The sequence below is a fragment of the Theobroma cacao genome, chromosome 1 (genome assembly GCF_053813885.1).
Source record: "Theobroma cacao isolate CCN51 chromosome 1, ASM5381388v1, whole genome shotgun sequence".
NCBI lineage: Eukaryota > Viridiplantae > Streptophyta > Magnoliopsida > Malvales > Malvaceae > Theobroma > Theobroma cacao.
The window spans coordinates 17,051,077-17,075,924 of NC_142639.1; the positions used below are offsets into that span (position 1 = coordinate 17,051,077).

General features: G+C 33.1%; 3 protein-coding genes and 1 pseudogene across 4 annotated transcripts; 1 reads left to right on the forward strand and 3 right to left on the reverse strand.

The window, feature by feature from the left end:
• Positions 1–303: 303 nt before the first annotated feature.
• On the reverse strand, positions 304–3,246 carry LOC18612756 (uncharacterized). The gene is made up of 11 exons (XM_007049671.3): positions 3,044–3,246; positions 2,853–2,948; positions 2,601–2,677; positions 2,427–2,506; positions 2,158–2,218; positions 2,000–2,067; positions 1,797–1,878; positions 1,586–1,666; positions 1,406–1,483; positions 768–887; positions 304–642 (listed from the first exon to the last, which is right to left on the reverse strand). The coding sequence occupies exons 1-11, from the start codon at positions 3,057–3,059 to the stop codon at positions 448–450; spliced, it is 954 nt and encodes a 317-aa protein (XP_007049733.3). The 5' UTR covers positions 3,060–3,246; the 3' UTR covers positions 304–447.
• Positions 3,247–6,125: 2,879 nt separating this feature from the next.
• On the forward strand, positions 6,126–7,888 carry LOC18612757 (amino acid-ligase). Its single transcript, XM_007049673.3, has 4 exons — positions 6,126–6,550; positions 6,983–7,126; positions 7,231–7,350; positions 7,489–7,888. Exons 1-4 carry the CDS (start codon positions 6,247–6,249, stop codon positions 7,641–7,643), a joined length of 723 nt encoding a protein of 240 aa, XP_007049735.3. The 5' UTR covers positions 6,126–6,246; the 3' UTR covers positions 7,644–7,888.
• A 529-nt stretch (positions 7,889–8,417) lies between these two features.
• Positions 8,418–13,519, reverse strand: LOC18612758 (GPI transamidase component Gpi16 subunit family protein). 2 transcript variants are annotated; one of them, XR_016028581.1, is made up of 5 exons: positions 13,119–13,519; positions 10,881–12,149; positions 9,862–10,011; positions 9,595–9,792; positions 8,418–8,692 (listed from the first exon to the last, which is right to left on the reverse strand). XR_016028581.1 is itself a non-coding variant. In XM_018113978.2 (5 exons), exons 1-5 carry the CDS (start codon positions 13,365–13,367, stop codon positions 8,511–8,513), a joined length of 2,031 nt encoding a protein of 676 aa, XP_017969467.2. In that variant the 5' UTR covers positions 13,368–13,514; the 3' UTR covers positions 8,418–8,510. The 2 variants fall into 2 exon arrangements, 1 of the variants encoding a protein (XP_017969467.2); XM_018113978.2 differs by having other exon boundaries at positions 9,595–9,775; positions 13,119–13,514.
• A 9,274-nt stretch (positions 13,520–22,793) lies between these two features.
• LOC148764597 (dehydration-responsive element-binding protein 2C-like) lies at positions 22,794–24,528 on the reverse strand (annotated as a pseudogene).
• Between the last annotated feature and the right edge of the window lie 320 nt (positions 24,529–24,848).

Sequence of the window (24,848 nt, forward strand, 5' to 3'; positions counted from 1 at the left end):
ATAACACAAAAACAAACTGGTTCACTTCGTGTTTTACAAATTGGGACCACATTTTCTTTCTATTAATTAAATAATAGGGTTCGTTTCTAAACATTTAATTTTTTATTTACCCGACCAAATTATCCATAGAAATTTCATCATTAATTTAAAAATCTTACTATGAACATCTCACCAACCAAATATTCTGTCGATAATTTAGTTTAACATTGTGTTATCCTATATTTTCTTCAGCACCCTTATTCGTTCTGATATTTTAAAAGTTCCTCTACTTTAAGCTTCTGTAACTTGAAAAGCTAGAGAACATACATCAAACACTTGCTTCCAAACTTTCTTCATAATTCACTTGCAATTGCTTTGTAATTGAAACATTAGCCAACACTCAGAAACATAAAAGTTTCTACAATAGAAGTAGGTACAAATTCCAATATTCTATTCATTTATGGAACCTTAATCTTCTCTCATCTTTTCGAAAAGACCAAAGAAGGGATTTGTGATTGCAGATCCTAACAGAGAACCAGCTGAGTTAAGCACTTCTATCTCGACCTTGTCACGAGGAAAAATCAAGAAGTCGCTCCCTTCACTTCTCTCAAACCCACAAAGCTCAAGAAACTCAATCCCTCCTTTCAGGCTCCCAACCCTCTCCTGTTAGAAGAAAAGTGAGACATAAAAAAAAATAATAATAAAAAATTAAAACAGTGACACACATATAAAGATGGTCTCTGCACACTTCAATCAGATAACAGGACCAACAAACAAAGGTACCTTACCTGGAAGTGTGGGTTACCAAGTCGAATCTTCCTGAACTTTTCCTCATCAGGCATCCTTGCAACATTTCGGACATAAATCAATAGGGTTTGGAATGCCCTTTTAACTCTGGCATGATCATCCTAGGATAAAAGTAACCAGAGAATCATTTTGCTTGAAGTAAAATATATTAGACAGAGTACATAAAATGGACAATGTAGTTTAAGCCTGCAAAGTGTAAAAATGGAAATAGGAAATTCCCGCAATTCTGTTAGAGGCTCTGGGGGTGAAAAAATAGAGCAGAAAATATGTACACTTGCAATGAGAATGCTGCTCAACTTGTTTGGGCTCCTAAAGTATACTCTAAACATTTTCAAGATAAAGTTCTGTGAGTTAAAATGACTTTGAAATTGCCTCCAAACCTAGCAACCTCGCTTGTTGAATAGATGTGGATAAAGACAGCCACCCCATTGGAGGCTTTCTTGGAATTCTGCTTGTGATTATTGTTGTCCAGAAGGATTATCAATAGTTTAATACATTCAATGACATAATCTCGCTTCCAGAATTACATTTTGTTGCAAGTCATGCACAAGGAGGCAATTCTAACATATATAAACTTTTGTTTGATTCTGCGAAAACAATGGGTTAAGAAATCGCCTACCTTGTAAGTGTGCTTCAGAGACCGTAGACATTCTCTCATGGGCTCATCCTTTTTAACGGACTTAACAGGCAAAGAACTCTGCAACTTAAACAGGATCAAGTCAATACGATCTGATAAAAATCTCCATATAAGATAAAGTGTCCCCTGTACCTAGAGATACTGTTTGACAGATATTTTTACCTTTTTTTCTTGTATAATAGGTCCAGATGGTTTCACAGCTCGGCTTTCAAGTGGCAATCCATGTGCTCGCTTTCTTTCTAACTGTGAAGTTATATAAACCGTTTGAATTACATGCAGGCTCAAGATCATAATGAGACTAAAAATAACCTAGTAGGAATTCCGCGCCCGCCCACCCTTTAGTGGCCAGAACATAGTAAGAACTAGAAATGACCTTATCCACTTCTAATTTCTGAAGCACTTTCTCCCTTGCCCTTCTCTCTTCCTCCTTCTCCGCTTTTCGCAAGGCTAAAAGGCTGATAAATTATGCATTCAGAAGTTGATAGGAATGATGTCATTGCTTTAAGAAATTAGAGGAGATATAAGGTTTAATATTTCTGCATAGAAGAAGCATATATATGGAGTATTAAAACAAACCGTTGTTGTTCATTTTCCTCTGCAATTCTCTTTGCTTGAAGGAATGCTTTACCTGCACGAATCCTTTCCTGCAAAAGGCGTAGCAGGTAGGTTAGACTAACCAAAATGCCTAGTTACACACAATGGTAAGATCAACAAAATGAATGATTACACGATACCTTCTTCCGTTCTCTTTCACTTTTCTTTTCTTCTTCTTCTTTCCTTATGCGAACTCGATCCCTAAGAGTGAGCAGCTTAATGAGCATGAAAAGGAACAGATTGAAAAGGGTAGTATGAGTCTTAACAGAGTCAAAATGGGGAAAGAACAAAGCATCAAACATAAAAGGTCAGTTATAGATATTTAGGGAAGACAATCAAATAGAAAGAGTTTAACTGTCTTGAAAAGGGTGTAAAAGCTTTCATCACAAAGGGATAATCGAAATCAAACCTTAGTTCCTGTTCTTTAATTTTTATTGCTTCTGTGATATCAGATGGCTGAGGCGACTCAATATCCAAGTTTATTGCTACCTGGATTTAATTGACAAAAGAGAAAAAAAAAATCCTTGTGACAAAGGATACAAAAACAAAGGTGGAGATTTTGATCAATGCGACAAAGCCACACCAAGGGCATCTGATCAATGTCTGCATCATTCTCGTGATCAATGAGCCAATTTACAGCAGCGTCAAGGCTAGTATTACCTGCGCTACGCGGAAATATTGATGTTAACAGAATATACACAACTGTTCGAAATAGGTCTACATCAGACAAATATCATCCTTTACCTTGAAAATAAATTATATGGGAAAGTAAAAGTACATTACTTTTTTGAAACAAATACTGTAAATGCATCACATAATGCATACGAAAGCTCACCTGAATGATGAAGTGCTCGAACTGCTCGGGCGCGAGGGAATCCGACTGCTTCAAGTTCTCCAAGCAATTTCATTTTTACTTCCATAACAGGAACTTCTGTTGTATAAAATAAAAGAGTAGCAAATTATAAATTCCAAAAAATAAATGATCTAACTCTAAGAGTTAGCTAGCATGCATGAGTTTTGACATACCTTGCTGGGTCTGCATCGAAGACAGAATCCAGGAAAGGCTAGCTAGGAATGTGATATGGGAAGATGAAAAGAAATGAGGTCTAAATAACCAAGGGATTCTCCAGGGAACCTGAAAGAAAACCCAACAACTTAAGCATTGAAAAATGTAGGAGATTGGTTTGGAAAGCCCTGGCAACTTCAGGTTTGGACCATTCCCTTTTGCGTCTTTCTTTCTTCTCGGCAACACTTTGATTCCCTCCCCCACTTTATATACCTTACGGGAGCCATGGGGTTAGCTCATACGCAAAGAACTTTCCTGCCAGCACGTGCAAACACGCACGCTTCCTTCTTGGGAGGGAAAGGGATCACATAAAACAGAGGAAAATGACCAGGGCCAAAAAAAATTCGTGGTATTTATGGTCTTTTGCTTTATACGTGAATTTTTTTTATTTCCTTTTAAATAATAATTAATATTTAAAGTATAAATATTTTTAAAATGAAAAGTTGATTGGCTATAAAGATAATTATAATTGAAAGCCAATAAATGTAAAATACAATTAATGTTTCACTTATATCTATTTAAAATTTATAATATTAATTTATAAATCATTCAATACTATTAAGATTAATAAAAACATTTTCTAATAAAAATCATTCAATGTAATTAAAATTCTTATTTACAAAATAGGTAAATCTTATATATTTACATATTAGATAAGTCTTATTAATTTAATAATGACAAATATTTAAAATGAAAATTTAAAAATATTTGGTAAGACACATGAGTGTAATTTGATCTAAACTTCTAGATTTGATTATATATATATATATATATATATATATATATATATATATATATATATTTAGATGTAAATTAGATTAAATTAATATTATGATTTAATTTGAATATTATGCATTCTAAATTAAATCTCTTAGCATTATCATTATTTTGTAAATTCTATCTATATAAATGAGTTATTAGCCTATAAATGCCACTCACTTCATTTATAAATAGACACTCTAATAAAATCTTCTCATTTTCTTAATACTTATTTTCTTATAATTATTTTTTCAAGTTCATTCCCTTCATTTATAAATATACAATCGAATAAAATCTTTCATTTTCTAAATGCTTTTCTCTCATAATTGTTCTTTTAAGTTATATTTTATAATACATTATCAGCAATAGTTGTTTTTTCAAATTCACTCACTTCATTTGTAAATACACACCTAAATAAGATCTTTCATTTTCTTAATGCTTTTCTATCATAGTTGTTTTTTTAAATTATATTTTATAACACATTATCAACACGATTCTCTAATATCTTAAGTTTTAATATTATTATCATCTCAAAATCGAATTTCTTCGAGCTTCAAACTTCAAAAAGATTTCAATAGTTGATTTTTGATTTTTTATTTTAACGAGTCAAGTAAGTAATTTGATATCACTTTGACATTTCATCCCTGCCCCTGAAAATCAATCTTAATGTTAATTTGCTATCCTTTGATTTATTAAATAAATTGAGTAGGCAAATATATATAATTATATTGCTTGAAATATATGATCTCTTCGTTTTTATTTTAGAATGTGATTTGCTCAATACATGATTTCTTTGTTTTGAATTTTGAATATAATTATGCTCAGTATATATAAATCTGTTTTTGATACTACGAGATTTTATATAATTCAAGAAATTTGAAATTGAATATATGAAATTGACTTTGTTTGATATTTGTTTTGTAACAAATAGATAAATATTATTTTTTACCATCAAAAAATAATAATTTTTCTAAAAACTAAAAGCTCATTGTGACTGGATGCATATATGATTGCAAAATTTTAAAACTATAAGCAAGTATAATTCAACAATATTCAACAATATTTAGAATTAGTTCAAAACTAAAATTATGTGGAGAAAATAATACTAATGCAAATATGTTAGAAGCATAATATCACTTCAGAGTATTTCTTAAAACTTTTTTTACTGTATTAAGCACATTGGAGGTGTGAAAAGTAGAAAATGTTCTTTCTAACATATTTGCATCAATAATATTTTCTCCACACAATTTTATTTGAGAATTGATTCTAAATATTGCTAAGCTATACTAACTTATAATTTTAAAATCTCGCAATCGTAAATACATCCAACCGAGCTTTTGAAAGAATTATTGTTTTCTGACGATCAAAACGTATTTCAGATTAATTAGAGTATACAAAGCAGTATTTATTTACTTGTTACAAAATATATATCAATTTCATAATATCAAAAATAAATTTACGTATATTGAAATTTATATTCAAAATTCAAAACAAAAAAATTATGTATTGAGCAAATCATATTCCAAAACTAGAAAAAAAAGATCTTATACATACTCAATCTGATTTAATAAATTAAAGGATAAAATATGATATATATATATATATATGTAATAGTGAATTCATGTTGAAAACATCGAGAATATAAGTTACTTACTAACCTAATTCACTAAAATCAATAGTCAAAGAAATGAAACAAACTAAATGATACCAAAACTTTTAGATATTAAAAAATCGGGTGATAACGTGTTGTGAAATATACTTAAAAGAACATAAAAGTAAAAAGATCTTATTCATTTGTATATTTACAAATGAAGTTAGGGATATTTATAGGTTAATAGCCTATTATCTTGATAAAATTTACAAAATAGAGATACTGTTAAAGAATTTAATTTCATAGATAATATTTAAATTAAATCGTAATCTTAATTTAATCTACATCCAAAATATATAATCAAATTTAAGAATTAAAATCAAATTACGCTCATGTGTCTAGTTTGGACTGTTTGAGTTACTATTTGCTAGATTGTCTAATTTAATTGAACTCTTGGACCATAACGTAATGAACATACTCTTGGACCATAACGTAATGAACATTTACACGTACATACATAATATTTTTTTTAATTATAATGTTTAGTATGCTGACAACTGGAGAGTTTGATTGCTTTAAACTTTTTTTTTTCTTAAAATTTTCAAGCCGAAGCCTTAATCGGTTAAAGCCCAATCCAAATCAGTGGGTCCAGAGTCCAAAAATCAGAAACAGAATTTGTGGAAGTCTGGAAGATACTTCCAGAAGCCGTTCGAACTTGGAAGCAAACTAGCAGACCATGATCAAATACAAAAGAGATAGAAAAAGGTCTCACCCATTTTCCTTTCGACAAAGTTAAAAGAGAGATCGAAATCGATGTCAGGTGATAACAAACCAACAACAATCAAGCTTTTCTGTCCTTCAGTATCGAAGCTGGTTCCATTCGTGGCATGGGATGGCCAGAAACTTGACCTTGGGTCGATAGCTCGAGCATTCGGACTCGACCCATCGACAGTTAAGCTTAATGGGCACTTTATAAGCAGAGGGGTGGATCTCGTTTCGTCGTCTGTCACGTGGAGGTCACTGCTTTCTTTCTTCTCTTCTAAAGGTTTGTCTACTGGGACTGATGATAAGAGCGCTCTCATTGTTGATGGCAAGCTTTTCAAAGTTGGGACTAAGAGTAAGTATTAAGTATTAAGTTTACTGTTTGTTTTCTTTGTGGGAGTTTGTTTTGGATGAAGGGGGTCGTGTTCTCGGTGTTCTGTTTGGTTTGCTGGGAAAGTATGGGAAGAGGAAGGTTGCTGTTGGTTGTTCTTTTAGATTTGTGGGTTTTCTTTGAAGTATATGAATGTGTAGAAAAAAATTGGGAAACTTTTAAGAATTTGACATCGACTAATGAGTATGATCATTGAAACATTGGTGAAAACTTGTGTTTAGGCTTTATAAGAAGGATAAAAGAAGACTGCTTAAACATAGGTGGGTGGGTAGCTGAATACTCGTGAACAAGAGTGGAGAGTATGACAAATTTTTGAGCATCTTAGTCAGAAATCAAAATCATGTTCGTTTTCCGTCCTTTTTCGCCTTAAGACGGATGAGTGCTTTCTGTTTTCAGGAGCACATGAACCTCAATATGGTGTTAATGGGAATCAAGACATAGCTGGAAAGCCTGGAATAAGGGAGGTTGGAATTACCACAAAGCTACAGTTTGAAGATCTTGACTCGATCGAGAATAAAAAGCTAAGAGAGAGCAGCTCAGGTAAAAATGGGGAATTGTCGTGGGACTTAATTTTTATTACCTTTCGCCAAATTAATGAAAGCCTGCTTGTTCACATTTATCTGAGATTGAGCCCTTGCATACAGGATGCCATGAGGGAGCTAGCCGTCCAGTTTCCGAATGGACTGGCCTTGGCTTCAAGAGAAAGAGTTTCATGGGCGATGTCAGCTTACTCAAGAAATTAAAGATTAATGAGACCAGCTCAGGTTTGTGCCATCCATTTAACATTGCACCATCACCACATATATACTTACTACTGAATGATTCTGATGGTTTCACATGGTTCTAGTTGTTTCATCTTCATTTTCCATTTCAAATGATGCATTTTGTGGTTCACATTACAGATTTTCAAGCAAGTGGGAACAATCGCTCTAGCACCATTTTGAGCACGCCATTTAAATGCTGTTACTTGAGTGGCAGTATGAAGAGGATGAGGGAAGATGAAGTGGTTGTAGCTGCATCTTGCAAGAGGATCAGTTATGGCTGTCATTCTACATGATCAGGTTGTACTGTCTCCATATGTTTAATTCACAGGCCAACCACCAAATGCCAACTTTCAGATGAGAGATTGAGGATTTGAATTCTTGTAAGTTATAAAGATGTAAATAGAGTTCATTGGATTCATGCTTTTTGTGGAGACAGACTTGTAATAAGCTTAGTTTGCAATTACAAGCCGACTTGGTTCATAGTTCCTGATGTTGACAGTTTTTTTTTCCACAATAAACATGGGCCACTTTCTGTAAATCGAACCCAAAATTGTAGTAGTTTCTGCAATTAAATCTGTAGAAGAGATGCAAAAAGGAAGCAATGAGCTGAAATCACGTTACCTGTATTCTTTAGATGCTGAAATGGAGGCCAAGACCCTTATGCAAGATAGATGGTAGAAGATATAACATAAGACAGTGCAAAATGAACCGAACTTAGATCCATATCAAAGAGACCACCTCTAATGGGCTGTTAAGAAAAGCTAAGAAATTACCCAAGGCTTGATTTTTATACTTAAACAACATCAGGAACAGCCCGAAGAAATGACCATAGCAGACATGTCAAATTTGAAACCTGATTAACATTCTTTATCAAACCTGTATATCTTTGCACGAACCCCTGTACTGCAAGAGCCCGAAAATTCAATGACCTTGATGCAAATGTGAATAATTTAGTAGAACAAAGTTATCTAGTGGCTCAGGAAAAAAAATGAGTCAAATTTTCAAAAAGTAAAAGAATATGTCAATGGCTCAAAATGATGAAGAAAAAAAAAATTAGTGGCCTGGGATTGTGGAAGAACATGATCCTTTCACTAATTCTGAGGTTCAGCATTCTTTCTTCTTGCTCATATTGTACACTGAAAGTTTCTAGAGTTTTAACTTCACGAAAAATAGTACTGCCAACCTACAGCCAGTCCAGCTACTAGTATGACTTTGAATACTAACTTAGAACTAATGAAGAATGATGTAGATGGGGGTGAATGCGGAGGTTCCCATGGTCTACCCCTAAGCTTGGCAGACAACTTTGATAGCAGCAGAGGTAGCTGACCAGTTTTCTTGGTGGCTGCAAGTAGAACAATAAAGGGAAAATATCAGTCAGAGGGAAGATGTGATAGTCAAACCATCAAAAGTTGCGACCACAACATAAACGCTGGTTTGCCAGACCATATAGAATATAATTAAATAACCAAACCATATAAATTTTGGTTTCCAATGTTCTCCCTTAATTACCTTTCCAACCAATAGTTTTATCAGGGAGAAGAAAAGTAATGAAGATGGATGCCTAGAAGATATCTTAACATTCAACTGCCTATGTTAGCTTAATGCAAAGCAACAGCATATATTATAGGGCTGAACTCAGCTACATTGACAAAAAAAATGTGTGGTTTTCTCCTTTTACTTCAAATATTTTAAAGCTCAGCTCTCCATACACTACCATGAATGCAATTCTTCAGATATTTTACTGATGTTCTGAGGGACTATAGATTATTATTATATAATAAATGCGCATTGTCCAAACAAATCAAAGTTCTAAAAAAATAATCAAAAAGAAGAAGAGAGAGCGCACCCCAATTGCCAATCAGTAACATAGAGAGATATCTCGAATCAGAAAAAAAGAAACAAGAAGCTAATATTAATGCTATCAAGCAACTTAAAAGGACCACAAAATTTAAGAATGATTGGCTACAAGTGAAGCCTAGCACCCTTAATTTCAGGTTCCCATCCAAACCCACTCACCTGACCATGTCGCTAAGTGCTTACTTATACTGATAGACATGACTGTGAGTAGATGTTAACAAAGTTTGCATTGAACTTGACAAATTGGACTTGTGTGGTATTTACCAACTATACTAAAAAATGGGCTACGGGCATGATAATATATGGGATTATTTCATTATTGAAAACCATAAAAAATCCATATTCTCAAGAGAATCAATAATGGCCTATTCCATGAGATAAAATCACCTTTGTCTTTAAGAAACCTCTCCTCCTCAGCAATACGCCTTCGTAGTACATTGAGCAATGATCCGAAATACAACGCAAACACCGTGCACGTGATTGTGATAACATTATAAGGCATGCTGAAATCAGGAGTTGTCAAAGGTACCAATAATACTTCTGTGTAAGACATTACAGGACTCTTTTCCTGCATGACAGACAAAGCTAATGCCAAATGAGAAGAAGAATACAAATGGATCATGTTTAGCACCAGAAATACCAAGAGATTAGTACCTGAAACTTTGACAACAAGGGTGACTTGTTTACTGAGCCATCTTCAAGAAAAAACATGCTTGCATGGAAGTTGGGAAAGCTTATAATAGCTGATGGTATGTCGAATCCTTGATTAGCATCAGGGGGGTATTCATCAATATGTAAAAAACCCTATTCAGACATATCAAAACAGAGAATCAACTCATCAACAATACATCAAGAAGCAGAAATCATACTAAAGTTTGGCCCATAAAGCAAGAAGCAAAACTGTTTTTGTTTCAGTTCTAAATTATTAATTTCATCAAAACAGATAGTCATTATCCACAAGCAGAGGATGTCTTAGATTGATAGCAGCAAGTCAGAAGAGCAGTGACTTTTCCATTTTATACAGAAGCAGTTCCTGGAATAACAAGTCTTCAAACAATGCAAAGGAAAAAAAACATATGAGACCTAATAAGATGAAACAGTTTTATTGTGGGGATAGTGGATACAGCCAGTAGCAATTTATCCCTTTTTTTTCGGACATAGGCAAAGATTATATAATTTGAATGTATTGGTAGGTTTCATCATATGCATCCAGCTCAAGGAGTAAACAGTGAATTGAGAATCTAGAGGTTCAGATAGGCAGGTTTAGGTTTGAACATTACCTAACCAATGGAATTAGTTAATAGGTTTTTGTTCAAACATACAAACATTTATGGACAAAGTCTGAATTCAGATACATTGTATAGTCAATATCAGGTATACTCAAGGTACTCAATTTGCTATCTTATATGATTAATTTTTTGAAGGTAGCTTTTACAGAAATACATTTTCTGTCTAAAAAACTGGACTCCAATGCAGCAGCAAAACCCACCAATGGTTAGCACTGATTTCACTTAGCTTGATATCTTACATTTATGGACCACATTAGCACCTTTATCCAAACCTTTAATAAAAAATTCTCTTCTAAGGGTAAAAACAAATAACTTGTGTTTATTGAATAGAATGTGTAAGACCAGATCAACCAATAGCTAAAATAAACATAATGAAAAGCACACCTTATCAAACTCTATGGTTAAAGCAGCTGATTTTACTCTGCAAGGAAGTTTCAGAACCATTTCCATCATGCCAGGTGAAACTTTGTCTTTGGAAGGTGAAACGTGTATCTTCTCAATAACATCTGAAACAGCCTTAGGTTGTTGATCAATGAACACTTGCAGAGAATGGAAATAGACCTTAACATACCAAGGCACAACTTGAAAAACATCAACTCGCAATTCACACCTTTCATTATCGGCAAAAGCACCCATGAAGCCCTCTCGCAATTGTGTAGATTTCAAGGAAATAGCAATGGCACCCCTCTCATTCCCGCTTCCCATCAAGAACCTACTAGAATGTAACGGTGCTGATTGACACAACCAAACTACAGGAATCTTCCAAGTAAGGCCAAGATCTAATGGCTCAGATTCACTGTATTTCTCAACTTGGAAATTATACAAAATGGATGAGCTCTTGCTATGCAAGCTATTTTCTTCTATAACTATCCTGTCCGGGTTAGCAGACAACTCAAAGCTGGGATAACTCCAAAAATTCTCAGAGGTTAAACCATTTGCCACAGACTTCTCATTTTCTTTATGGATACGCTTCAGTTCAGCAACTAAGCCTCTATCAAGTTGAAGATACACTTTACTAGATTTCGCAAGAACACATCTTCCACGAACTTGTTTCCCAAAAATTGAACTAAGAGACCAGCTTGGTTGAATATGCTTTTCACTAGCATGGTCCATACTAGCTCTTAGACCATTTGGCTGGATAGGCTGAAGAACAACTGTAAGTGCCTGGTTTAATATGATGCCTGAATCAGTCCCCTTTGAACCAGATCCAGTTGAGGTCAAATGCAATCGCTGAGAATGATAAAAACCCCTGTAAATAGATGGCCTGTCCAGTAACACAGCAAGCCCAGCTTTATCCCGACAAGGAAGCAACTTCAGCCATGGAGTTAGATTCTCAGTGCAAACAGCTTCACGGGGCAATGTACCATACCTCAGATTGCCTGAAGAGGGTGGAAAACTCCATTCTGGGGCAGAATAAGTTGAAGTAGACTCTAGGAAGTTGATTGAGGCACAGAAAAGACCTGAGAGAGCGTGTGTTAAATTCTTCCAGGAAGCATCAACCTGATGTTGTGGGACATCAAAGACAGCCCATAACTCAACTCCAGGGGGCTTTGCATTGCTGCTTGCTATGGGATCAAATCCACCCCATCTTTCATAGTTCCAGCGACCTTGTGTGAAAGACAGCTCCATTTCCTTAACTCGAAATTTCTGAACCTGTTCAAAGATGTTCATAGTCATGCACTGCTTTCAAATACTTCAAAGACTTATCTTAACTGTTAATCTTTTGATATCTACAACAAAGCTACTTAACTTAGTTCTTAACTTCTTAATATCTGCAACAAAGCTATATATCAGAATTCTTGTCTTTTCCTTGCAGAAAAAGAGACAGACAAATTACTGCAACACATGCACTATTATTTTCAGGTAAACTTATAGCCAAGTTTGTACTTTGTGTTGGACATAATATTTTTAAAAAGGATAATGAGCTCATAAGAACAATTCTTTCTCATGTATATTATGATTGCAGAAAATAATGAATTAATCATTATTGAGTAGGAAAATAGCAGAGATAGGTTGACTAATAATTTAAATTATATAAGCTAGTAAAAGGATTTCAAGAAAAAAAAAACCCTTTATGAACTACCTTAATTGACTCAGGCCAAGCTGAGTGCTCAAGAGATCATGATTACATTTAACCTCAGAATAAACTGCATCAAATTTTCATTCTGAGACTGAAACGCAAGCTAATAAATCGAAATTGTTTAAATCCCGTTAGTCTGGCAACATGATGCAGTCTACTAACTACCTAAATTGACTCAGCCTGAGTTGACAACTACATAGTCCTTGCACAATCTGCCTCTTAAATATAAATATCAACATCCAGGCAAAAGCAGACCAAAAGCAAGCAAACTAAATCCCTCCTTGCAGTACACAATGGTTCAAGATTTTGCTAATAAATGTATCAAGAGAAAGGGAAAGATTAGAAGTCTTACTTTTTGGCATCTCCTTTCTAAACTACCAATATATTCAGAAACCAAAAAAACCGACTCGACTTAGCTAAGCTACCTTCTCTGACTCCATTCAAACAAAAGCAACACGTACAAACCAAAAACAAATTCTCCTTTCTAAACAAGAAGATTTCTCAGTGACCCGAATAAAACAAATTAAAGCAACAATAAGTACCAACTGAGAAATGGCTTTCGGAAACAAGTGGTGATGGCGGCCATTAGAGGTGGAAGGAGGGGCAGAGCTTTGAAAATGGAAATGGGCCAACACTTTTCGATCCGGCAGTGGCTTCAATAGTAGTTCCTCATTGAATTCTTCTTGTTTTTGGCCTTCTTCATCGACCGATCCAAAAGCAATCCAACACTGCAAGAGGTGATGAGTTACTAGGAGAAGGAGCACAAGAAGTGGTCTTTGAAGAAGGGTCATCTCTGGGTTGCCTTCGGAAACTGAAACTATGCTACTGCCTATATAGAATCCGCTATGCGAGCACCCATTCCAGGCAGATTTCAAAAAAAAAAGGAAACCGATCAGTGTGCAGTTTCCTTTTCCTTTTTTAACTGCACAATTTTTTTTTTACCAAATTACAATTTCCTGTTTTAGAGATGGACCAGATGGTATTCTTGATTGTCGATTGGGCTCTTGTAGCCCATCCGTATCAGACTTAGCCCCTTTAAAACGATCTAACGATAATCATCTAAAATTTTAAATGGAAATCTCGCGTTCGTGCCTCTCTTTGCCCCACATTTAGATTTGATAATTTTAAATATAATACGTTAATATGATATGAAAATACACGAGTTAAATAAATTTTGAATTTAATTTTAACGTGTTTCGTATCTAATCGTGTCTGATACGTTAAAATATGAAAATTTTCGTATCTTAACGTATCTAACAAGACAAATATATTTAAAACACGTTTAAACATGTTTACTTAATCGTGTTATCGTGTTTAATAGTGTTATCATATTTAACTATGTATACGTGACACATTTATTAACTTATTAAAAATTAATAGTTAAAAACTATTTTAACCTTATATAAATAATTTTAAATAATTATTTTAATAAGTTTTTTTAATTTTATAAAGGGTATAATGTAATTATACATGTTCAATCTTAATTTTTAACTTTTTGTGATTATTTACTGTTATTATTATTTTTGTTTTATTATAATTATTTTTATAATTATAGATTTTAAATTTAAATAATAAAATTATATTTAATTGTAAATATTTTTATTTAATCGTGTTAATCGTGTTAAACGTGTTAATCGTATTAAACGTGTTAATCGTGTTAATCGTGTTATTAATCGTATCTTATCATATATTGACACGTTTAATAAACGTGTTAATCGTGTCATGTCGTGTTACATGTGTATTAAACGTGTACGTGTACGTATTTTAAATTTGAGACACGAAGATTAAACGTATTGTATTTGTATTTAGCTTTAACGTGTTTCGTGTCTAATCATGTCTGGCACGTTTACGACACGTTAACACGAATTTCCAAGTCTACCCACATACCCGATCTTGCCACGTTACGTAAGTTAAAATTAATATTAAATTTTCATTGAAAAATTTTCCCTAAAACAATTTTCCTAACTCAATACTCTCTTTCTCTCAACTGTAAGACCCAAGGCAGGGCCTTAGGTAAAGCCACCCAAGCAAAGGCTTTAGGCCCCCAATTTAGAGAGGTCTCAAATTTAAAAAAATTCTATAATTTTATAATATAATTTAATTAAATTAAAAATATATAAAAATTTAAAATTATATAAAAATAATTAATAATTAATAAATTTATCTATTTTCTCACTTTTCTAATTATGTGCTTAATAAATTTTATTTTTTTATTATTTTTTAATTTTTAAAATACTATTAATTCTCAATTATTTCTCTTATTTTCAATCAATTAATAGTCATATGTATTTAATCATCTCCAACAACTTTTTTTTTTATTTATTTCTCCTATTTTTCTGTAGACACTAAATTATAAACAAGAAAAATTAAAAGATATGAAAAAAAAAGAGAAAAGAAAATGAAAAATGAAAAATGATGAAAAAAAAGAAAGGAGAGAGGTACGACTGGCAGGGTGCGGACGCACCCTGCCAGGCACCTCTCTCACCTGCCAGACGCGAAAAATTCGCGTCTGGCAGGATAGTGGAACTTACACCTGGGTGCCCAGGGACAAGGCAATAGGGCGTGCCCCCTCCAGAACCCGGGAATCGGGTATAAAGGAGAGGGGGCACTGTAGCATTCCGGGAGGAGAAACCTGCAACAAAAGATCCCAGCAGCCACACCAAAAAAAATCGAAGTGAGATATCCAAAAAGAACAAAAAAGGAGAAAACATGTTCAGGGAGAGTGAATAAGGGAGTCCGGCCAGAGAAGACCGATTGCGGCTGAAGATCTGTCGCCGGTTGGGGGAGAGCCGACTTGACCCACGCCGCAAGGAGGAGCTCGTCGGCGGAGAAGGAACCAGACCATCGACGCCGCCAGATCTGTCGCTGGAAGGAAGAGCCGATCCAGGACAGTTGCGATGCCACCGGTTGGGGGAGAGCCGACTTGACCCACGCCCGCAAGGAGGAGCTCGCCGGCGGAGAAGGAACCAGACCATCGACGCCTCCAGATCTGTCGTTGGAAGGAAGAGCCGATTCAGGACAGCTGCAACGTCACCGGTTGGGGAAGCCAACCGTAAGAGTTCGCCGGCGTGAGATTTCCTGCAGGTTGACAGCCAAGGGAAGTTCGCCGGCGTGAGGAGGGGAAATCCGATAGAGGAATAGTGTAGAGAGAAGTCAGAGAGTTTATAGGTAGAGAGAGAAAGTGAAAGGGAGAAATGGGGAGAAAAGGAAGAATAGGGGGGTTTTATAGTTAGTGCTTAAAGCTAAACGGTGTCGTTTTGGGGAATACGTTTGGGCAGCTCAAGGACATTCAAAACGACTGTGTTTTGGCTAAGGAAGGCTGAATACTTGGGGCATGCTCACGGGCTTTCTGCCGGACTGATGCGTACTGGGCTAAGTCGGGCTTGAATCTTAGGTAAGTTTTAAATATTGGGCTTTTGTTGGTGTTGGTTATGATTATTTTTATATATGTAGCCTTTTGTTATTAAGATAATGGGAACATAGTATAATAAACATAATTATGTAAATATAAAATCAAAAATCAAAAATCAAAATCAATTAAAATCATTAAAATAGAAAACATAAAAAATAGGTAGATAACAAAAACAATAATAATAAAATAATAATATAAATGAATGAAACAAATGGTAGGCTAAAAGATTAAATTAAGAAATTAAAAATTACTAGGTTAAGCGTTAAAATAATAAAATAGGTATATCAATATTAGAAAGTTAACTCTTTTAAAAATATATATGATTAATAAAATAATTGCCGATGATGGGATAATCGATCGGGATGCGAGAAGTCGCAATCCCGGGCCGATATTCCTTAGGTTCAGTGTCACGACCCGGAACCTCCCTCAGGCCCATGACAATCGCCGCGACGTCCCGATTGACACTCATTATCCGGAATGCCAACCGGAACCCCGCAAGGCTTACATATCAGTTTCTTTCCTTTCTTGTGAGCAATCATTGTTAGATATCGAGTCTTTAGAGAATATATACTATTTTAGATCAAAAACAATCAAAATAAAATTTTCGCCACATAGGGGTATTTTGGTCATTTTTTTCTCAAAAATTTCAAAACTGGCTAAAACGTAATATACAAGTACAAAATACATAATTCATATTCAAAATGAGTTTAAAAGTCTAAAATCTTCATTTAAAACGAAATTACGATTATTTGAATAAAATAAGAAAATAAAAGAAATATTAAGGGAAATATTCTATTTTCTTATAAAACAATATTTATAAAGTTATACGTGAATAATTTTTATAGCGTAAAAGCTAAATAAATTTATACATACTGAAATACAGTAAGCCAAAATATTTAATTTAATTTACAATAACCAGAGGGCCCCCGAATAAACAAAAGTAAAGAGGACTGTGAACCTACGGTTTGGAAAATGCAGATCCAATAGTAGTCCTCGATGAGATCAGCTATCTACAGTCTATACTGAACCTGAAATGGGTGGAAAGGAGTTGGGTGAGATTTTGCAATCCCAATGAGTAAACAGACATTATCATAAATATCTAAAGGCGAGTAAAATGGAGGTAAGTTTAAACAATAAATTTCAACCCATTTCATAATGTTTTCAATTTATTTCTTAAACCATAAAATATTTGTAATTTACCAAAACAATTGTTAAGGCTTATGTCTTTTATAAAAACAAGGCTCAAGCCAAAACTAATCCTCGGGGATACCTTGGCCGAGGCATCTAACCGAGTTCGCCAAGGGTGTTAAAATATTCACACGTGAAACACATTTTTATTTTTAAAACCAGCCGTTCCTCGGCGTTGGCCGAGTTACACATTCACGTGGGGGTTCGACGTGAAGTGAACTCTAATACTACCCCAGGAGTTACCCTCCTCGCCTCTACAACCGGAGTAACTATATAACTGGGTTTACCGTGCCCCTCTAATAGGCAGTCCACGGAAACCCGTCACTGCAGTGACTAACCCACCAATTTTAATAAAATTTCGACAGTATAACGTGGCTTTTATTTATTTATCCAGCCTGCATAGTAAAACAACTTACATAAATTTCCCAATGCATTCACAAAATATAGCCACATATACTCATTTCGCATAAGCCATTCCTAGGAAAATATATATTTTTCAAGTCAATTTGTAGCCTCCAATTACTCAATTTCATAATCAATACAATATATTTTTATTTGTCACATTTATTCCTAAAACATCAAAAATCCCGTTTTAATCTCATTCTCATTTCATAAAATACATAAAGGGCATTTAAAATAAACTCTAGATAATTTACAATAATAATAAGTTTATTCACCGTTTGTACAAAATAAAAGCTTTCTAAGCGCCCCGATCACTACTCGTCGGGTACGACTTCTTTGCCTTTTCCGGAAGGCTCTCCTCCTAGACACATTACAAAAATTTACACAATTCATCACATTGATGCTAAATCACTATATAATTAACTTAAATCCTATACTAATGCATGGTATGAAATGCAATAGCCTAAAACGACTTAAATGCGGTATTAACCTATTTTTGGCACTTTGCCCGATAAATTGCTAACGCGCTCCATTTTAGCTCTAAATCATCCCATTCTCTCTCCAACATTTCTAACCATCAAATATCAGCCAATAACCTTCTAAAAACAACAAAAATCAGCTCACTCCCTTCCTTGGAAAATTCGGCCAAAAATGGGACATTAACTCGGTAAATTTTCTACTTTGTTTTTCTATCACGTTTAATCGTTTTTCATCATTTTCTCTTCATTTCCCTTAGAATAAAATCAATTCATCATCATTGTACAGCATTGAGCATCCAGCCAAGAGTGGGTATTGTGAAAATTTAATGATTTCTTGCCCAATTTAATTTCTAAACACATTTAACTAACTAAAACTATCAATTTAACTAAAAATCAAAACCTAAAAATTTCAATTTCTCTCTCCTAGAATTTCGTCCAGCCCTTGATATCACTTTTTGATCTCTCTCCTCAAGCATGCTAAATGGAAATAAAGGCATAGGAAAGGTAGGAATCAAGCTAAAATCGAAAAATCTTACCGTTAGACGCGTAAACGGTCGAAAACCGTGAATTTCTCTTTGAATTTTCTTGTTTCTCTTTGGTTTTTCTTTTCTTCTTCCTTTCCTCTCTATTTCCTCTGTTTTTCTTCCTTATGGCCGACCAGCACTCAAAATTTGGGTTTAAATGGCTGACTTTTCATTAAAATAATATTATTTCATTAAAAAATGCCATGTGTCACTTTCCCATTGGCCCATTTTAAAAATTTCATCCATTTGTTTCCAAATTTTCACCATACACTTGTCTCATATATTCATAGCTTAGATAAAATTCTCAGACTCATCCAAAGTCTCGGTGGAGTAATTTTTGCAATTTACACTTTTGCCCCCGTAAAAGTCAAAAATTACATTTTTGCCCCAAAAATTGAAAAATTGTCCATAGACATATTTTTCACCCCTTATACTCATACCATTCTCCAATTTGTCAAATTTGATCTAAATTCTCTCAAAATCTCAAATTTTGTCCATGGGTGGCAAAATTACGATTTTGCCCCTACACTCCAAAAATCACCAGAATTAAACTTTTTCACTTCCTATCATTAAATTATACTCCAAATAGTTAATCTTGATCAAAAATTTCACTCCATGATCAAATTATTATCTTAGGTGGCAAAATGACGATTTTGCCCTTAAATATCAAAATTTCTAATTTTACCCCAAATGAACCCTCGAACTCCGAACAATCATTTTTAGTCATTCATGGACTATAAAATATTAAATTTCATCCTACAATTCCTATTTGAACTAGTTCGAGGTTAAATAAATTTAAGTGTACCGTTAGGTACAATATCAGGTTTCGTTTATTCTTAGGTGCTTTTCTAGCGTAATAACATGCTACTCAATGCATGTATGTCATGACATGTATTTATAGGGTCGGGTTTTACATTCAGAATCCGAATCAAGGCTCCACCAGTACGATGGGAGGGCCTCGATTTTAAGGTTTCGAAATTCTTAATAAATGAAAAGTTTGACTATACCAAAAAAATTACTTGATAAAAATAATAAATAATAAATAAATAATAATAATTCAAACATATAATAAATAATTAATTTGAAAATATAATATACATGACATTATATAAATGAAAATAAATAAATATATAATAGCAAAAAATAACTAATTCAAAATTAAATATTGAGCATTAAGTGGCATAAACTATAAGAAATGTAAAGATAAAGATGAAAAAAAAATAATAAATATATATATATATATATATATATATATATATAAAATAAGATCTTAGGCATTAGGTTTGAATAAAAATCGCTTATGAAAAATATAATAATAATAAAAATATAAAAATACATAAAAATAGTACGATAAAAAAATATATAATTTTTACTCACTAAAATAACATAGAATTATAAACAATTTGTCTAACTATAAGTGAAAAACAAAGAACTTAGAACAAAAAAATGTAAAGTATAAAAATAATAATAATAATAATAATAAGAAATAAGAATAGGAAATATGATAATAAAATATATAATTAATAATAACAAAAAATATAGATAATTGCATTAGCATAGCATATATGTATTGCATCATACATATCATTGCACATAAATATTTCTGTTTTCGAGTTTAAGCCCCGATGATGGGATCTTTCGGGGATCCTGCGAAAGCGGGTATTTCTCGAAAAGTTCCTTAGGTGAAAAGATGTCTTCGGGTCCCACCAGTAGGATGGGAGGGCTCGAGAACCACCTTTAATAAAAGGCTTTTGCCCGAATTGGGTTCATTATGCACAAAAATATTATTTTAAAAAGAAAACGTACTATGACCCCGATGACGGGAATTATTCGTCGAATTTGCGAAGGCGAGTTTCTCGGATAATTCCCTAGGTGAGAGAATATCCCGAGTCCCACCAGTATGATGGGCGGATTCGAAAAATATCCTCGATAAAAGGTTATTTGTCCGGCATTTTTATCTCACGCCATGCATTTCATCTCGCCACCCATTTGCTTTCCATTTTAGGTTAAATAGGAGATAAAATAAAAAATAATAATTAAGGAAATCTAGTGAAATTAAAAATTAAAGCCCAATAGGATAATCTAAAAATGGTACCGTTCATGGAACGGGCGTCCGAGGGGTGCTAATCCTTCCCCGAGCGTAACCGTACTCCCGAACCTAGATCCAGATTGTAGACCGGTTTAAGGTTCTTTTCGGTGGGCTTAAAATTAATTTAAGTTTTCATCGATTAGAATCGAGTCAATAGGTGACCAATCGCACCTAGTAAAAAAGATTGGTGGCGACTCCTAGTTTAATTTTTAGTGAGTTTTCACATTCACGTCTAGCAGTCGGGTTCCTGGACCCGCACGTTACGACCACATACCCGATCTTGCCACGTTACGTAAGTTAAAATTAATATTAAATTTTCATTGAAAAATTTTCCCTAAAACAATTTTCCTAACTCAATACTCTCTTTCTCTCAACTGTAAGACCCAAGGCAGGGCCTTAGGTAAAGCCACCCAAGAAAAGGCTTTAGGCCCCCAATTTAGAGAGGTCTCAAATTTAAAAAATTTCTATAATTTTATAATATAATTTAATTAAATTAAAAATATATAAAAATTTAAAATTATATAAAAATAATTAATAATTAATAAATTTATCTATTTTCTCACTTTTCTAATTATGTGCTTAATAAATTTTATTTTTTTATTATTTTTTAATTTTTAAAATACTATTAATTCTCAATTATTTCTCTTATTTTCAATCAATTAATAGTCATATGTATTTAATCATCTCCAACAACTTTTTTTTTTATTTATTTCTCCTATTTTCAATTAACATATTTAATAAATTTCAGCAACTATATTTTTTTATATGAAATCAATTATTTTTTTTTCAATATATAATATCTACTTTAAAATTCTTCTTTTCTCATTTGCTCTTTCTTCTTCTTCTTTTTGAATTCAATTTTTTTTCAAAAAATAAATAAGAAGTCTGTTATGTTATTATCTTTATAAAACCTTGAGCCTTTTTTTATGGTTTGTAATAAGTATTCAACAATTAAATACTATTGTACTAATATTTGCAGATTTTTTATTTTAATTTATAGTTTATATCATATTAGTATATTATTTTTATTTTATATGATAATTGATTTATTTAAATTAAAAATTTTGATTGATGATTTTTATTAATGATTTAAAAAATATATGATAATCGCTTTAGGCCTTTAAGCTTACTGGGCAATCCCTGGTAAGACCCATCTCCCACGGATCTCCACCACAGCTAACCATTTCTCCATCAACAACCACAGATGAAATGCTCTGGAATTTCATCACTTGGCTTTAATTTTTGTTTATCAAGAAAAAGGAAGTGGCCTTTTGTTGGTTGGCGTACAGATTCATCGAGTTGTCTCCTATGACCTTGATGGCCTTCTTCAATCTATATACATCTTTAGTTCATTATTGCCCAAGTAAATATACGCAGACATCATTCTACTATAATTCTGTATATGATGCTCTTTGTTTTGTCTAACCTGCTATGGTGCATTGTACTGGTTTTCTTAAGATCACTGGTGAAGCCCAACTTTCGTTCATGTTCTCCAAAAATTGTCTCCTCAAACTCTCTTGTTAATAGGCAAATCTGGTCGCTCATTGCCCTCATCGCTAGAATTAGATTTGGTAATTCGTATTTTCATATCGTAATCATGTTATTAAAATATAGAATATTAATAATTATATAAATAAATACAAACATGACATGATTAACTGATTACATGAGAATCTGAAACACATATATAGATATGTTTAGTAACCTTTTAACATGATACAATTAGCACGTTTATTAAACATGTTGAGTTAAGTTTTATACGATACACAATTAAAAACAAGATTAAACGATTAATATGATTCAATTTTTAATGTGATTAACACTCTAACATGATTAATACATGATTGAATTAAAATACTTACAGCTTTTTTTGATTTGTAAACTTCTTAATTCATTTTAGTAGGTAATTACAATAACAAAAGCTAAACAATTCTTTTTCATCCATTACATTTCAATCAAAAAATTCAAGTGCATTAAAATAGTCACCCTCAAGCCAGCCACTAGTCTCTCCAAAATCCGTTGAAATTTCTTTAGCAAAATCTAAACCATTAGTTAGCCAATTATAATCTGTGTGATCTTTTGATATTGCATCAACTTTGACATCTTGACTTGTCAACACAGCTTTACAATCCAAGTATGTTCACATCTCTTCCACAAATTTTAAAGTTACTCGGCACAGTCTTGAAGTTAGAAGCAGCACAAGTAGTTGCCTTTGAAAATGTGTGCGAAATAGTTGCAATTGAGTCAAAATCCGAAACATAAGGCGTATTCAGTATTACATTTCCACCATACATCGTCCTGGCAGCTTTAAAATCCACAGCATATTCAACGTTCATCATAGTTGGTTCACCTTCACCAGCCACATATCTTCCACAAATTTCAAAATTACTAGACACAGTCATGGAGTTAGAAGTAGCACAAGTAGTTGTCTCCAAAAACATATGTGAAGTAGCTGCAGATCAGTCAGAATTCGAAACATGAGGCAAATTCAGTATAGCATTTTCACCATACATCGTCTTGGAAGCTTTATCATAAGTTAAAACAGATTCATAGGCAATAGGAAACGTAACAAACCAAAGTCTCTTCCCTCCATTAGGTGCTCGGATTCCAGCCAGCCATTGACCCCAAGTCCTTTGCATAACACCTCGGTAGTTACAGCTTCAATTCTGAGGCCCTCCTTTCTTTTTCATACACCCTTTTGTTGGTGCATCTTCAAAATAAAGAGTTGTCCCTTCATATAAAAAGCTATCTTAATTCAAAAGTTATATCACATAGTGTTATTATTTGATTGTAGATGTGTTTTCATATGATTAGCTATTACTCTTAGCAAAGTGATATGTTAAAAAACACCTCTAAATTCAAAGGTTATGAGACAACAAGAGAAACATCACAGTTCAAAAGTTTGAATATAAAAAGTTATCTTTTCGTATTATAACTTAAAGATTATGTCTAAGAGAAACACTATAGTTCAAAATTTTGAATATAAAAAGTTATCTTTTCATATTGTAACTTATAAGATTATATCTTATGGAATAAATGGTTGTCCTTTCATTAAGTAATTATTGAAACAATATCTTTACCTAAAAATTATATCTTGCAAAATGTAAAGGTGTTTTTAAAACAAAAAGGTGCCTTAATGAAAAGATTGTGTCATTAAGAAAAAACACTTGAAAGTCTATATAAAAAGCATACTGCCAACCATTTTGATACACAAAAAACAAATAAGACAAGAACATAAAAGTTAAGAGCAATACAAGTGTTATATTCTGAAATTAAATATAAACACTTTTTTTTATTTGAAAGAAGGGAGATTTGAACCCTACTCTTTAGAGAAAGAGAAAATGTATTAACTAATGAATAAAATACTCAAATGAAAATTAAATATAAACACTTGAGTTCTTACTATCTATCAAAGGAATTCAAATTCCTTATAATTTATTTGTTGCAAAAAGTAAACTTTAAGGTCGAACAACTTTATAAATCCTCGAGTGCATTTAGCGGTCAACTTTTGTAAAGTGCAAAGATAAAATTAGACGATAGTTTCATTGTATCCTTAAGGCTATTTGCATAACTCTCTTTTGGCATATTGAGTGGTGAGTGAAAAATAAGTTTTAAAGATAGTATTTATTGAAAGGCTCACTTTGAAGTTAATTTTATTGATTTCTTGAATTCCATCTAAAACCAATATACACTAGCACCCTTTTTCGATCCCTTAGCATGAGCTTTACACGATTTTTTAGCCTCCTTGTTTTGACTCCAGAACTTGAGAGTGTTAGCAATTGATAAACTATCATGCCTTTTCCCTTTTCTACAAGAATTCGAAGACAGAGTTGAACCCACCTTAAGGTTTTGATCCATCTTGCAACCATGATCCAACGTAGTAAATAAGGCTCTAGTACTTGAAACCCTCTTGAAATAGTTGTTAAAAATTGAGTAATTTAGACAGCTTTAGACCCCAACAATCTATCAAAAGAACCAGAAAAATGAATAAATTTCTGCCTCGAATTTCTCTAAATAGTGTTTTCTTTATTTCTATAGAAAACAAAGAAACTTAAGGAAACCAAGAGTTCCATGAGTTTTCAAGACTCCTACTTTTGAGCCATTAATTACAAAAGGTATCTCAATTCTCAAGAGATGCTACAAACTCCAATATGTCAAAAAAACTAGAAGAATGAACA

Excerpts from the sequence above, each read along its gene's own strand:
- LOC18612757 (XM_007049673.3), top strand. The coding sequence starts at position 6,247 with ATGTCAGGTGATAACAAACCAACAACAATCAAGCTTTTCTGTCCTTCA. Across the intron at positions 6,551-6,982 it reads TTTCAAAGTTGGGACTAAGA|GAGCACATGAACCTCAATAT; the intron begins GTAAGTATTAAG and ends TTCTGTTTTCAG. Across the intron at positions 7,351-7,488 it reads GATTAATGAGACCAGCTCAG|ATTTTCAAGCAAGTGGGAAC; the intron begins GTTTGTGCCATC and ends TTCACATTACAG.
- LOC18612756 (XM_007049671.3), bottom strand. Across the intron at positions 2,678-2,852 it reads TCGAGCACTTCATCATTCAG|GTAATACTAGCCTTGACGCT; the intron begins GTGAGCTTTCGT and ends CGCGTAGCGCAG. Across the intron at positions 1,484-1,585 it reads CTATTATACAAGAAAAAAAG|AGTTCTTTGCCTGTTAAGTC; the intron begins GTAAAAATATCT and ends TTTAAGTTGCAG.
- LOC18612758 (XM_018113978.2), bottom strand. The coding sequence starts at position 13,367 with ATGACCCTTCTTCAAAGACCACTTCTTGTGCTCCTTCTCCTAGTAACT. Across the intron at positions 10,012-10,880 it reads TAACCATAGAGTTTGATAAG|GGTTTTTTACATATTGATGA; the intron begins GTGTGCTTTTCA and ends ATGTCTGAATAG. Across the intron at positions 8,693-9,594 it reads GAGGTTTCTTAAAGACAAAG|CCACCAAGAAAACTGGTCAG; the intron begins GTGATTTTATCT and ends TTCTACTTGCAG.